This window comes from Larimichthys crocea, chromosome XVI (genome assembly GCF_000972845.2).
Source record: "Larimichthys crocea isolate SSNF chromosome XVI, L_crocea_2.0, whole genome shotgun sequence".
In the NCBI taxonomy this organism is placed as follows: domain Eukaryota; kingdom Metazoa; phylum Chordata; class Actinopteri; family Sciaenidae; genus Larimichthys; species Larimichthys crocea.
The window spans coordinates 16,074,105-16,089,270 of NC_040026.1; the positions used below are offsets into that span (position 1 = coordinate 16,074,105).

A 15,166-nucleotide genomic window follows, 5' to 3' on the forward strand; every position below is an offset into this window, starting at 1 on the left:
TTTGGGAAAATGTTTTTATTGTTGTTTAAAAGAGGCAATTTGTTGCTCATGCCCCATAGTGATGTACTAGACTGATGGTTAAAGAAATAGTATATATTTATAAGACACATAAGGTCATGAAAACATCAGTTTAGAGACTGTTACATCTAGGAGGTTTGTGACCTCATGAATGGTTAACCGCCATAATTCATTAATGAAGTAATTAATGTATTATGTAATTTATTATTTATTTAGGGAGAGCAGAGACACACACAGACGTGTCTAAACTGTGAAAACTTCCATGATTCTTGATTGTTGAACAACAGTGACAAAGCAAAAACATTTCCTTGCATTTCTGACATTACAAGAGTGACACAAATTACAGCGAACACTGATAGTACAGGAGCGTTCCAATAAACTCGCTCTCACAATTAAAAAAAAAAAAAAAAAAACCCTGAAATCAAATGTCTAATGCATGTTTTTATTACAATTCAAGAAATCAAAATTCACAAAATATTCCCAGTAGTTATACATAATAGCATAAAATACAAAAGATTTGGTATTTTTAAAAAATATATTACCAATGAGTCTAATAAAACACATATTGCAATAAATATTTACACATCTACCAGCCTCGTCCATCACCACGTTATTACAGTTGACCTTAAAAAGTTGCTGGCAACAAGTGACAGTGAGTGTACTATTATCACAGTGTTTTGAAATACTCTCTTTACACAGTGTTGTACTGCAGTAAACCCCATTCACAATACAGTTGAAAATATTTAGTAGAAGAGGATCAATTTGGTGGCTGCTTGGGCGCGATTGGTTTGGGCACTCCGGGGCCCTGCCTGGGAGCTAGTGGTTGTGCAGGGGCAGTGATCGGTTCTGTATTCCAATAATCCAGTTCTCCATACCTAAAACTGACAGATGCAAATGCAGTTTAACAAGATATATGGGTTTGATTGTGCTTCAGTTTCCACATGTGTGTGTCTGGAGGCAATATGTATTATTTGAAATCAAGTTAAATAGGTTCATACCCAGAAATTGGAACTGAGGTAGCAGGCGGATATGCAGGCTGAGGGAAAAAAAAAAAAAAAAGATTTATTTACCTCTTCCCTCGTGTGACTGCATTTACAGGTAATAAAAAAGTTTTCCCTACTAAAAAAACAGTGATGATTATTATTATTAAGAAAAACAAAAACATTTACCCTCTCAGGGGGAGGCTGTGCTGGAGGCAGGGTTGTCACGCTCGTCTGAACATTGTTGTTTGACTGGTTATTTACATTTTGAGTATGACGTGACCTGCGAAAGCAAAAACAAACAAAACAGAACTTGAAAAATAATGTCTTCATCAAAATATGCAAAATAAGAAACACTATAACTGCAGAGTTTAAAATATCCATCAGTAGACTTTTAACATGATGTTTACTTGAGACGGCTGCGCTTTAGACATGAGTCCAGGGTATCTCTCCTGAAGATGTAGAGCAGTGCCAGAATGAGAAGGACCAGAAGAGGAACCACCAGGAGGAAGAAGATCAACAGGCCGTTCCTGAGGGAGTAGTCTGAGGTAAAAAAAGGTCATGCGTGAATAGGAGACAATACAGTATATTTATATATAACTCCAAACAGTCAACAAGATTCCCAGTTGATTACCTACAAGTGATTTACTGATATAAGACCAAAACACATTCATATCTACTTTCTGCGGCAACAGATGTAATAAGGAACCACTGCCATTGAAGTCATGCCAACAGACGACAGAATGATTAATATATGAGTAATATGAAGCCTTGATACCGGACTGTTATAGACCACCACCATCTTGTATTACATTATCGTATCTACAGTAGTGATGCATTTAAAGAACGAATGCTGATTTCCATATGCTGTCAAATTAGTGCTTATGGGTGTGGCTGGAAGTTGACTTTCTGTGTGTAAAATCAACTTAAACATACCTATCTGAGCAGGGCCACTGTCTATGCTGCCACCTCGCCCTGACTTGTCACAGTTAGGTGGGGCCCAACCGTTGTCACAGTGGCAGTGCCCTTGGTCATTACATGCCTAAGAGAAAAAATATAACAGCTAAGTCAGACTTGTCATTATTGCCTGGTAACTGATTGAAGAAAGTGATACTGTAGACTTGTGTATTGTGTCTTCTGGTGAAACTGAAGACTTGTGGGACAATGAAATTTTCATATTCACAAGAAGCCGTCTTACTCCACGGTTATTGCAGGTTGTCTGGGCATCGCAGTCCAAGTCAGGCAGCAGAGCAGAGGCATTCACACATTTAAAGTCCAGGCAGGTCTGGGAGAGAGGACTCTAGTTAACTTATTGAGTAAATAAAAATGAGTCATTCGGTGTAATCATTTCCATTTTAACAATGACAGCAGTGTCCCAGAACAAGTCACATTAGTTCCTTTTACATTCCTTCTCTTCTTAAAAATAACTGCTTACCTTTCCTTTATCACAAGGGCTGCCGGGGTTAACGTAGGCAGGATCTAGCACATCTGTGCCAAGGTTGAAGTCTGCATTAATACAGGTCGATCCTTGAACCATTTGAATACTGACATGAGCACCAGAAGGGATGGTGCTGAGGTCCACGTTAGTACACTGCACCTTTCCACACATGGAGTCTCTACAGTGCGGGTTCAAGAGAACACAGTCAGTTCCCACAGAAACTGACAAAATGAAGTTACATCATATCATTTTATTTAAAATAATTAAGGTTCTTTGATGATTTAGAGAGATGAGTTTTAATCCTGCTGCAGTTCATATCATTCAATGATTAAAAAAACACAGTACTTACGCTACACTACATTTGATATGGCCTCCACTGCTGGTGATACCACAGTTTCCAAATAAGTTTCCCCTAGTATTTGCATACTCGAAACATATGTTGTCTGCCTTTGTTGCTGGATCTGCTCAAGAGAGACATCATATCCGAGATAACATATTAATGACAACAGAATTAATAGCCGAGTGCCAGGTGACCACTGCCTCCTGATAGGCTTTGGGCTGATGTATTATTTAATGGATTATTCATAGTTACACAAACAGATAGTACCTGGTGCAAAGAGCTGTTTACACTGGAAATCATATGTCTGGCATCTGCCCTCATAGCAGTATGCGTCCTGACAGGGTAGGCCGTCCATGATATAGAAGTCTTCGGGACAGGAAGCGGTTTTACCATTACAGTATTCAGGAAGATCACAGATGTTGACAGAATTTCGGCATGGCGTTCCAGCAACTCTGATCTAAAATAAAAAAGCAACCACGTACAACATACTACGTGATGCTAAGTGAAATGTATTGCCTTGATTCAGTGCAGTCATAAGCTCCATAATTCTGGTCTCAAGTCCAACGTTATGCTGACCTGACAGTTGTCGCAACAGTCCCCCTGTGCACAGGCGGACCCTGATGTAAATGTGCAGGTGGCAGCGTCACAGCATTTATTGTTACATTCCTGTATAAAATAGAAACAGATATAAACTCACACTAATATGAAAGATAATTACAATTAGAATTTAACACTGCAGGAATATTTTATTCTTAGACCTATGATGTTGTAACGTGTCTTTTAACTATCTTAATTATCATTCTTATTATTTATCGTTTATTTACAAATGTCTGTTTTCAAACTGGTTTGCACAGTATCACAAACATTTTTTTTAAACTAAATGTAAATGACAATTGTATTACTTCTCCAATACATGACAATATTAAATATTCAGTTCTGTAATTTCCTCTTTTTGCATTACTTTATCTGACAGGCAGTACTCTACCTCTGGTGTGCCACAGTCGCACTGCTCTCCTTCGTCCATCCGGCCATTGCCACACTGAGCAGTACCAATCACATCTGACGGAGAAGGCTGGTTTTTCAGACATACACCTCCTCCACGGATGATCAGGGCCTCAAAGTCTTCTCCACTGCACTTGCTGAAAGTGGTAGAGCCACTACAGATGGACAGGATAAAACCCATTAATAAAAATAGCCATTTTGACAGACCTCATGTTACTAAACGATTGACCATAGAACAAAGGACAGTCTGTGTAGACTACGTAGGATTTTAACATTTTCATTTCAAAAGGTATTTTGTGGAAGATGCGTTACCCAGCCGTGGCTGCCATGATGCAGCTTCCTCCATCACATTTGCAGCGTGTATCGTCATGATGCATGCCCATGTTATGGCCCATCTCATGGGCCACCACAGTGGAGACATAAGCCAGGCTATCGTCACTTAACTGTGAAAACACATTTCGTACATTCAGTCCTAACATTCTGTTAGTTTATATACTTAAATATATGACTATAAATTGTAAAATAAAGTTATTCACCATTATTATTATCAAAAATAAATACAATCTGTATTTTTCTTTATATTTAAGTTTACTATTATAAATAAATAACTTTTGTTTCAAACTTACATTTTCAAACTAACCTATGTTACAGTTACTTGAAAAAAAAACAAGTTTGCTTTCTTTCCAGTGTGACTTTTAAAAAGGATACTAAAACACTGTATCACACTGCGAAAGGATGTAAGGAATCCAGTGACCAAAACAAAGTTGCCAGTCATGGTGCTTAATAAGCTGTGTACAAGTCTAACCTGTTTGACTACTGGGTTATTCAGATCCTGGGAGAATGAGCTGCACTTATAGAGTGCCCCATGAATAATGCAGGCGGTGTCAGTTTCTGCACAAAAGCTCATGCTGCCAAAGTACAACAGTGTCAGCTGGTGTTAGAAGTTAAAAGGGAGTTGAACTAACCACGTTGATTCCTCCAGAGGTTGCTACAGAGCAGACCGTGCCCACAAATGCCATGCCTAATACACCTCCGTCGTATGGATTAGGCCGACCGCTGAGAAACAAGTGCACCGAGAGATAAGTCAAAGATTTGATTCTATGTGGCTTGTGTCAAGCAATACAGTCTAATGGAATCAAATAACTGGCAAGTTACTTACACAATGAGCTGACCAATGTCATGCCTGATCCTTGGTAACAAAGAAGCCTTCCTCCACTTAACAAACCTCCCCAACACATCTCCTGCAGAGCCGTCCACGCTAAAGGGATTAACATCCTTAAAAATCTCCAGGCCCACCAGCACAATGCGGATATTCAGCTGCTTGTAATACTGGAATTGAACAAAAAAATGAGAGGAGACAATTATAAAGCATAGCAAAGCATTAGCTCAAAATCGACATTAGAATGAATTGAGCATCTTTTCTACTACAAACAATTTAAAATCTCACCCCATCCAGTAGATTAGCCATCTCCACCATTTCATCTCGTACCGCTGTCTCATTTTGTTTCTTAAAATTATACTGTAAAATAAAATAAGATAGCACATCCATAACTAACTATCTTAAAGCTGAAGTGTTCTGTTTGCATCTAGTCTGTATATACCATGAACAGATAAACACACTCACCCTGAGATTATCTACAACCAGCACCAACTCCACATAACTGGTTTGAGGTAAGTTCCGCTTTCTCTGTTGAAACAACAAACATTAAAAAAGGAAGAAGTCATTTAGAAAAACATCCACTGTCAATTTTATAGTCTGTTCACATTATAAATATAAATTCATGTGAACATGATGATCATCCTAACCCGGAGCAGAGAAGTCAGCGATTGTCTAGGCTCAAAGGGTTCATGTTTTTGCGTTGAAGCAGCCTCACCGACGACCCCACAGGTGACGTGGTCGGACTGAAGGTCCTTCAGGAGGTACAGAAGGTGCTCGTTGGTTGTAGACCGTGGCACAGGCTCAAGTCCATAAGTTTCATTTTCAAGAAGGATCACACCCCTACAGGGAAGTAGTGCATAACAATACACCTTTAAAGAAGTATGTGCCAAAGCCGGGGTATGACACTGCCACAGCGTCACATTACTGACAAAGGTACACATATTCTAATAAACACTTCCTATAATAAGTGGGATATAATATGTCTGAGATGAAGGAACAAAAAAAAGAGAGAGATGTTCAAACCTGAGGCCAGAGCATGTGCTGAGCACTACCACTGAATTCTCATATCCCTCCACCTCTCCATGGTAATAGCAATGCACCTGAGAAGAGTAAAGTAAAACCAGTTTCAAGGGCCGATGTTCAACACAGGCCAACTGACCAAAATGTGTGTGTCAACTTACATGCTGTTTTGGATATGTCGATTTGTGGTTACCAGTGGCGTCATGTGAATACTGAACAAAGTTTGGGTGTAAAAAGTCCCTGACAAAAAGAGAACAAAAAATACACGGAATAATAAATCTGAATCATTAAAAAGGACTTATTATATAGTAGGTAACTCGATGCATACTTGTTCTTTTGTAGATGAAGGAAGTGCTTTCTGTTGTCTATGTTGAGCGCATAAGTTATCATGTCCTCTTCAGATTTCTGAATTGGGTAAAAACAAAAACGCGCTCTCAATGTTATATGTCATATTAAAATATCAGTTTTAATATAAAAGGGTTGTTACTTACCTGTTTTGACTGATTGTTGATGCTCCTTGTCCATCTGTGAATCGCCTGAGGATTTACAATGGAGTACTTGGGGAGTTTTAATGCAAACCCATTGAAATTGTCTGGAAGAAAGGTGAGTAAACAGAGAAAGTGTAAATATTCACAAGGTATTCTGGAGTTAATCGCTGCTGTATCTTTTTGTAACACACAAATTTCAACATGCACAAGAAAGGAAAATTAATTGAGACATATTTAGGCATTTTTCTTCGATGTTACTGTATTCTTAAACTCCCTTTAAAGCAAGAAAACAAACTAAGACCACATGTACGATGCGAGCTTCACGGCGATCCCTCTCTCAAAATGTCCAATAATCGTTGTTGGCGAACATATATTAGAAAAACTAGCTCCTTTTTTCGACAGACTACACAATAGGTAACCCAATCAGCTGTGTCTCACCTTCGCTGTCACCTCCAGAGACGTCAAACAGCAAAAAAACAGCGAATAAGATGTATTTTCTGACCATGATCCTCGTTCAAGTGTCCCGATTATGTCCCCATTAAGCCTATGGTATGCTCGCTATTCATCAATCCAGGGTTGGTGGCTCCGCTTCACTTTGGTTGGACAGGTGCGTCATGGTGGGTGTGGCTAACTACAGGTGAGCAACGGGGCTTAAGAAAACAAGACAGTACAAAGGTGGACTGACAAAACAGTAAATATTTGTGGAAGGATCCCTCAGACAGTTATACGTTATTATAATTTATGGGTGTAACTGACGCTTTAACATGATTGCTTTACTGCTATTTAATGGTCTCGAATGTGGGAGTTTCTTCCATTTCTCCTTCTTCATCAGCGTTTATATGAAAATTTAGGTGAGCCTATGATAAAATTTAGAATTTGGTTGGATTGTGCCTGAACCAGAATATCTGCATAACTAACACACACACATCGCCAAAAATATTTATTTTTATATACACGTCAAGAATAGTGGTGTGTCGTTGTGAACGTATCGTTCAATTTGAACTAATCTTTTATACGACTCGGGAGTAATGAGTAGTCTCAGTGAGTGATTCGTTCATTTTTAAGCGGTTCGTTCATACAGATCGGTCTTTCGTTCATTTGTCACGTTTTACATCGCCCACAAGACACAAGAGGTCTACGACACTGCACTAGTGAATGAATGAAATCGGATTGGATGAAGGCTTTATTTGTCATTGTAGCAGCACAAGTACAATACAACAAGACTGCAACACCAGTTTGTCCATACATATAATACATATAATATAACAAGGTGGGGGTAGACAGGACAGGCTGTGGTAGCCATAGGTGAAGAAAAAAGAAGGGACATAGTATGAGGGCAGGGGAGGAGAAAAAAAGAACAGCCCCAATTAACGAAATGACTCAAAAAATAAAAAAAAGATTCGTTCAATTTACCGCCCGAGAGTAAGTGATCCGATTCAGTAAAAAGACTCGAACTTCCCATCACAGCGTCCAAGATGTCTCGCGATGGTTTTAGGAGTTGCTACGTCATTTGCACGCGGAAGTGTTTTGGCGTTCAGGAGCGGTTACTTGTTAAATTATTACAGTAAAAACAAAAAAAACATTGTGTGTTTTAACATTACACAGGAACAAACAAAGGTACCAAAGTATTTCTAACTTAAAGCTGTCACTTTAACACCGGACCTGCTCAAACCGGGCTATTGTTTTGACAACTCTCGTTAGCATGTACGCCATTTAGTTGGCTGGTTGTTTTGTTTTGTTTCTAGACGGTCTGTCAAGTTGTTGTTTGTTTTGTCGGACAGCAAACTGCTCACGACCTAAGCGAAAGGTCTGGATAATATTAAAATACAAAACAAGACTTTTTCCGCCTCAGCTAACGCTTATTAGTTGGGTAACGTTGCTTAGCAACGCGGATAATCATGGCTTTGTTGCAATAGATTGTGTCATGTATGGCTACACACCACATTTTAAGATTTGCTCACCTGCTACTGAAGAAAGGAGGACTAGTCTGGACAAAGCCAAATAGAAACACCTCACTGGTGGTGTCAGCTCAAGTTGTATTGTGAGTATGCATGTAGTGTTTTTTTATTTCTTCATGTTTAAGCTGCTTAATATTTCAAGTTAATAAGGGCATGTGTTGCTTGTCTTTGTGCAGAATGACTGCGCTGACAGACTTTGAACCTTTAGCAAAGAGACTCAGGGTTGAAACAAGTGCCACTACGTCCCATTCATCTTCCCTCAAAGGTAATACAGATAACATTTAGTTAATTGCCTTCATTTTTACAAGATCCCTGTCTGTAAACTTATTTTTCCACTCTTTAGTCCCATCTTTGTGCATTCAGAGCAGAGACAATGAGACAGTAGATCAAGAAAGGAGGCCAAACAACACAAAGGCGAAGATGGATATGCGGCCAAAGGTCGGGACGGATGGTTTGAGAGGTGTAAAGACGAAAGGTTGCCATCAAAGAATCGGCCCTAAACAGCGACAGAAGTTCAGAAATACCCTTGAACAATGGCTGGTGAAGCCCTCACAAAAATCAAGTGCAGCTGAAGCGTTCCAAGCACAAGACGACGTGGAAATGAGCAATGATGATGATGATGGTTTGCAAAGCACCTCAGTGCAGTCTCCGGACTGCAAAAACACAGAAAAACATACTATCTCTGACTCTGATGAAGATACCCAACCCTTGACACCGCAAGACCTGAATGAGGACAGCCCGGCGTCACCTTCCCTCAAGGATGCTTCAGGTCATGGGGTCATGCAGACACACCCCCACAGTCATAGTGAACAAGAAGAACAAGAAACGGAAACACGCCCAGCCAACTCAGAGGAATCTGTCAAACACAATACCAAAATAACTGACTTCTTCTCGGGGACGTCATCACCAGGTTTACCTGTGAGACGGGGCAAGCCAGAAAAGTTTCCGGAGAAACGAGATGCCGATATAGAAACTATGTCTACTGCTGTCGATCCTGATGTTAAGTGGCTGGGGACGCCAATCAGCGAGTTAAAGAGAATGCCTGAATGTGGCAGGCCGCTTCCTCCGCTTAAGGATGTTCCTGGCCAGCACACTGTGATGATAAGGGTTGGAGCAATTCTTTCTTTTGTATATTATTCACAGCACATCCGATGGTTTAAAAATATAACTAATTAAAAATAATAACTTAATTGTTTAACCCATTATCTTTGTAATGTATTTGGAAATGTAAAAGTTACACTACAAACTGTTGCATCACTCTCATACACTGTGGCCTGATCTAATATTTGTTGCCGCTGTACTGCACCCTAAGCCACCATGAGTCACTTTCAATGTTTGTGTAGCTTTAAAGGTCAGCACATAGTCTTTACATGCCATTTCAATGGTTTATTATTAAATCTTTACGTTTACATCTTCCGATTTCTGATGAAGACTTAATGTTTAACTCAAGAATGTTTTCTTTATCACTCCATATCTTAAACAAACATGAATTTTAATGTGATTATTATTGTTTAACTAGATTTCATTGTCAATTGGAGTATTATTTTTGCACACAGTTATCACATGTACTAATGCCAGTCTATTTGTATCCACTCCCTTTGACAGACAGACCTTCTTCAGAATGGAAAAGTTCCTGTTCCACATCCTGCTAAGTTTAGGGATACTTGGGATGATGTCCATGTCAAGATGCCCTGCTCCAGTTGGAACCTGTTTCCTGTAGAAGATGAGGTAACAGTTTATAGACCCGTCAGTATACTGAAAAATTGTAGTCATGTATTATATTATAAAGATATAAATGACATTAAAATATGTTTTAAACTGCTGCTAATTGTACAGATTCAATACCGGTGGTTCAATATGAGTCCTGTAAACAGTGAAATCACATTATATGCCTGACTGAAGACATATTAGGTTCAAATTACCGATACCATTGACATTAATAATTGTTTAAATATCAATTGTTTTAATAAGTTATGGTGCATATCCATCCGCAGCTATTGACATTCGCTTCTCATGTCTCAAATCTGCAGGCGCATGACTGAAACACAATGAGTGGCAAATGATGGTGTGGAAAACATAAGGCACAATACTAATTAAATAAAATAACTGCTAAAATTGCAATGCAACAAGGCAGCGCTTTATTCTCTTTGCATGTGAAAAGGAAACTGAATTCACCCTGCAGAGATCTAACAAAATGTTGACTTCCACAGGAAACCCGAGAACGCCAGAATAAGAGTCGGTGGCAGTTGATAACGGAAACTTTAAACAAGGAGTTTACAAGTCAGTCTGAGTTGAAGGCAAGTTACAAATCTGTTTCCTTATATTGGCAAGAGCTGATGTATTTCATTTCATGAAGTGCACTACAGTTGTTGTTACCAGAAAATGCCATAAGATGGCGCCATGAGTCCAGAAACTCAGATGGACACGGTCTCAGAATTTTGTTGTTTTTAATACACATATAAAGAATTTCTGATTTTAAAAATGACAATTCAAATTAATTTTGCCCTCTTCAATTTTATTTTATATAATTATTTGTTTGTTACAGAATGCAATATTGAAATACAATGCCTCAAACGCCAAGAAGTGGGACTTCACCGCATTGAATTTGTACTGCACTAAGGTAAACAATATACATACTTACTTTGATTACTGACTTTTATCAGTAAACCCAAAAGAAGTGAATAAAATGTGCGTCCTTCCCTAAATTACCTTTTTTTTCCACTGTTGAATGAATTCTGGCATGCAGACATGTAAACACAGATGGACACGCATGTTGGAAATGTTAAAGGATTAGCTGTAGACTAATGAAACATTGACTGTCCAATCATGACACTTGATTGCCCAACAGAAGGCATCGTAAACCAGCGCTGGTGCTTCTCACAGAGCTTGGGTCAAAGAAAGTACAGATGGCTCGTTAGTTAATGATGATATTACCTTCAGTTTGTGGAAGATACACTGATACAGATGTCTCGTTTGACCTCAGATTAGATTTAGCTTGATATAACGAGGATTTAAGTGGCAATCACTATCAAGATAGGCCTAATATACCACCCATATGCAAAAATTAGACAACCCAATTATACAGCTGTCTTCCTCGTGTTTTGTTTCTCAACTCCTTGAAAACCCGGTTTTGATTCCATACAGTATAATGAGCCTGTCATGTCGAGTGATTGAGAGTCCAAAATACTTTTTAAAGTAAACACTTTGCTAAGGTCGGGAATAAAATTTTAATAGGCTTTGTGAAAAGGTTTGTTCTTTATTGTTACAAGGCTGTCTAGACATCTGGCCTCAGATTATAAATGTGTATTTTAGGACGTTATTTATGCGATTACTTGTATATTTTACTGCCAACAGTTAAGTCATCTCCTTTACAGGCCAAGGGTAAAATAGGCCAGAGTTGCATCATGATGGCCAGAGCACTCTTAGTTCATTGGTTGTCTTCTCCAGTCTCGTTTGGAGGCCATCCATCATCTGTTGTGTTGATGCGCTTTGCGTCATCCTGTGTAAAGAATCAGGGAGGGCTGTACTACTGTCTGGCTGATGAAAGGGATGGGAATATTCCATTTGGAGTGATGGGCCGCGTTGTGAGTGTTTGATAAAAGAGAACCTGAAACAGATAATAGATAATAGGCTTTATTTCCCTTGTAGTACAGGAGCACTCATCCATTCTCTGCTGCCTGGCATCACCTAGAATACATCAGCTATATGTTTTTAAGATATCTCACATCGAAGGAAAAAAAGATACATGTAATGTTTTTTTTTCTCTTGAATGCCAGCATGCCAAATGTGTTTCTGTCATTTTGCACAAGAACAGTAATGGATTTCACTCAGGAGAGTGTTGCAGCTGTTCAGATGCAACGTGGAAGTCTAGAGAAATAATTTAATCTTTTGCCGAAAGGTCACGTTTAGTAACTTGTCAAAAATGGCTGACATAACATGCCAGAGAATGCTTTACTCCAGCCATATATTGTTAAATCAATTGTGTGCCGTTTGTATGTCATAAATCATCGATTCAGAATGGGAATTTTATTAGATAAAATCTGAACATGTTGAGCGGCTTCAGCCAAAAGCTAAGCTTTGTTGTCGCAGCTCAGATCCTACTGGAATGGCAAACTTCAATGTTCACTATCATTAAATTAACATTTAACCATTCACTGTTTAGTTGAGTGAAGTGAAGATGGTATGTTGGTATCAGTGATGGTTGATTGGTCAGTAAAAAAATTAAAATCTTGCATATTTGACTGTAAAATTGTGAAATTGTGTTTTATGTATGCAGGCAACATTTTAGAGTCACATATGTGGCTGTAGTTCACCAAAGATACATGCTTTATTTATGCTCTGTATTAAAGCAAAGTTGACACACGCAGTTCCTTTTAATGAAAACTGTTTATTGCTTCTCTTCCTTCCAGAATTTATTCACAGCTCGGCTGAGTAATGAATCTATATTTTAATAGTCTAATATGCTGAAGGGGCAGTAGCAGTTAGATTACAGTACAGTATCTGAAATATATTGATAGAAACTAGATCATATAGCCCACATAATATAGTGTTGGTGTTAAACACATTTGATTTAACAACCAATCACAGAGGATGTTTCACGTTTGATTTGTTTCTAGTGCAGTACATAAGTAAAATGGGGAATGGGAATATAATATACCCCATTTTTCACTTACTGACTTTTCCCCTGAGATGCAGGATTGGAGACTGTAGCAGGATGATTTTGAGTGTCAGAGAAAAGTAGACATGAATGGCATAGAGTGACGGGCCAGGCATCTTCATTGAATATTCATCTCAGCACATACACCTTAGGAATAACTGAAAAGCTGTTGACGGACAGCATCAGTTTTGTTCATTTTTCTTTCTCCAGCCCAGCCAGTGTTGTATTTACGGTTATGAGCGCCCAAGTGTTTTATTTTTACACGGCCACGCGTCCACAGACGCAGTCAAACAGATTGTTTTATTGCTCAGACCTGTGGGGAATCGGAACAGGGGTGCGAGGTGTTGTGTTAAATCTGCATGGGTGCTCTGGTTTCTCACTGCCCACACATCGCCGCAGCTTGCTTGATTACTTTGTCAGTTTGGGGTGATGTACAGATCTGTATCAAGTCATACAGAGAGTTAAGTTCGGTTGATTTGATGCACTGTCTTCTGCTGATTTAAAGGGCTCGGCTTATACTACCTCAGCTATATCCACCGCCTCACCCTGTCAACTGCCTTCATTTATTACGCCCATAGGAGCAGTTTATGATGTCAACCAGGTCATTACTTATGACAGTGTTTAGTCAGGCTTCCTTTGCCATAATATAAATGTCCTAGCCTAAATCACCAGTCAAGGCTCCTTGTCCTGGGAACACACTGTCCTTTCTATTTCAAATGCTTGGTCATTTGCATCTCTCCCAGGAAGACTGTTTAATCAGCTGGCATGGTCGTGCAACCTTGATGAAATTGCTCCGTGATTGATCATTCTGACATTTTGTAGCCAATATGGGTGTAAATAGGGGTTGTGTATATTGTCAAATATATGTTCGAGCACTTAGGCGGTGTTGTGAAGTCATGGATGATTGGTATACTACTTTAATATTTGGCTCTTGTGATATTATTATAGACGAGGCGTCCAGCGAAAGCCTGTGTGTGTGTATTTAATCACATGAAGCAAAATCTTTCACAATCCTTTTAAAATGTCCAATACTAGCTGTTTTACGTCTGCATGCACAAATTAATATTTGTTTTCTTTAAAATTGTACATAAAGCCTCAACATTTTGACATGGATCAGAGTTGTTAATGTTATCCCTCTGTCTCAAACTAATCATCACAAGCAGCTAATAATGTCACAGCTGAGTTTTGTGGCAAAACAACAAACATGAACAGATCTCTTGCTCTCTCCAAGGTCTTGGAGCCTGATTCAGCTGAACATCTGTTTGACTCCCTGCTGCCAGACATGGTGCAATTAGCACTGAGAGCATCTGAGCTCTGCACCAAGGTAACAGACATCACTAACAGACACTGACTCACTTTTTTTTTTTGGCATAGTAGATCACCACAGCAAGTTGATCCCAAAGGTCACGACATGACAAATAATCTTGTGAAATGGTTGTAAAAACGGTGAGGTCAAGGCACGTAGCTATTGATGGTCATTTCTCCAAGGTTTTATAGTTCTTTTTGGTCACATGGTTCTTCGGGCGTGTGGATGATGAAGAGCAGTGTGTGTTTTGTGTAAAGGTCTTGTTGAAAAGTGTGCTCATTTGATCCAGCAGCCAATCATCTAATTTCAGTTTTACATCTGTGTTAAATGTTAAATGTGTTTGATTAATTTAACACTCAAAGTGGCTCACACAAGTAAAAACATTACTCAAGCAAAGAGATTTGTCCTCAACACAGCATTTAATGTAAGTGTTGTAGGCTATTAAAATGCATCAGTCTAAACACAAGTAACATAGAAAGTTGTGTTGTGTGTTGCAGTGTAAGAGTTGATGCCTGATTCTTTTCTTTTTTTTAATATAATTGGTTATTTTCTAATATCTAAAATCAATCAATCAAAAAATGTTAAATTGCTTTAAAAAATGAATTGAATGAGTTGCATAATGGAGAACTTGAAAGTGTTTATTCCTGTTATTCCAAAATGTTGTGTCTATGCCACTTGTAACAAACAAAGTAATTTTACTTATTGGTCTATAGACAGAATGCAACAAGCTCTTCCCATAGTCATTCCAGCATTGCTTATACAGATGCACTGTTTATTTATAAACCCATAGCTTTTATTAG

The 15,166-nt window shown here is 38.8% G+C and overlaps 2 protein-coding genes across 4 annotated transcripts in view; one reads left to right on the plus strand and one right to left on the minus strand.

Moving 5' to 3' along the window:
* Positions 1–7,003, minus strand: adam9b (ADAM metallopeptidase domain 9b). The gene is made up of 22 exons (XM_010740899.3): positions 6,884–7,003; positions 6,449–6,549; positions 6,286–6,362; positions 6,119–6,197; positions 5,961–6,037; positions 5,585–5,777; positions 5,403–5,465; positions 5,226–5,297; positions 4,938–5,107; positions 4,744–4,834; positions 4,091–4,221; positions 3,762–3,933; positions 3,353–3,442; positions 3,044–3,233; positions 2,786–2,897; positions 2,434–2,614; positions 2,197–2,283; positions 1,935–2,040; positions 1,409–1,541; positions 1,188–1,281; positions 1,017–1,054; positions 1–899 (listed from the first exon to the last, which is right to left on the minus strand). The coding sequence occupies exons 1-22, from the start codon at positions 6,948–6,950 to the stop codon at positions 776–778; spliced, it is 2,448 nt and encodes an 815-aa protein (XP_010739201.3). The 5' UTR covers positions 6,951–7,003; the 3' UTR covers positions 1–775.
* Positions 6,997–15,166, plus strand: part of LOC104926997 (poly(ADP-ribose) glycohydrolase) — a 21,109-nt gene continuing 12,939 nt past the window's right edge. Inside the window, exons 1-7 of one of the 3 annotated variants that reach the window (XM_027289140.1) lie at positions 6,997–7,082; positions 8,580–8,668; positions 8,747–9,510; positions 10,009–10,131; positions 10,614–10,700; positions 10,949–11,023; positions 14,292–14,384. In XM_027289140.1, coding sequence (XP_027144941.1) covers positions 6,997–7,082; positions 8,580–8,668; positions 8,747–9,510; positions 10,009–10,131; positions 10,614–10,700; positions 10,949–11,023; positions 14,292–14,384 — 1,317 coding nt within the window. Of the gene's footprint in view, positions 7,083–7,909; positions 8,487–8,579; positions 8,669–8,746; positions 9,511–10,008; positions 10,132–10,613; positions 10,701–10,948; positions 11,024–14,291; positions 14,385–15,166 lie in introns of those variants that run through there. The other 2 variants (XM_027289141.1, XM_010741015.3) reach the window with 2 other exon arrangements.

What these genes read in the sequence shown, in the direction of transcription:
- adam9b (XM_010740899.3), bottom strand. Translation starts at nt 6,950, where the DNA reads ATGGTCAGAAAATACATCTTATTCGCTGTTTTTTTGCTGTTTGACGTC. An exon ending in CAACCTGCAATAACCGTGGA is followed by an intron (nt 2,041 to 2,196) that starts GTAAGACGGCTT and finishes TTTTTCTCTTAG; the next exon opens with GCATGTAATGACCAAGGGCA. An exon ending in CTAAAGCGCAGCCGTCTCAA is followed by an intron (nt 1,282 to 1,408) that starts GTAAACATCATG and finishes TTGCTTTCGCAG; the next exon opens with GTCACGTCATACTCAAAATG.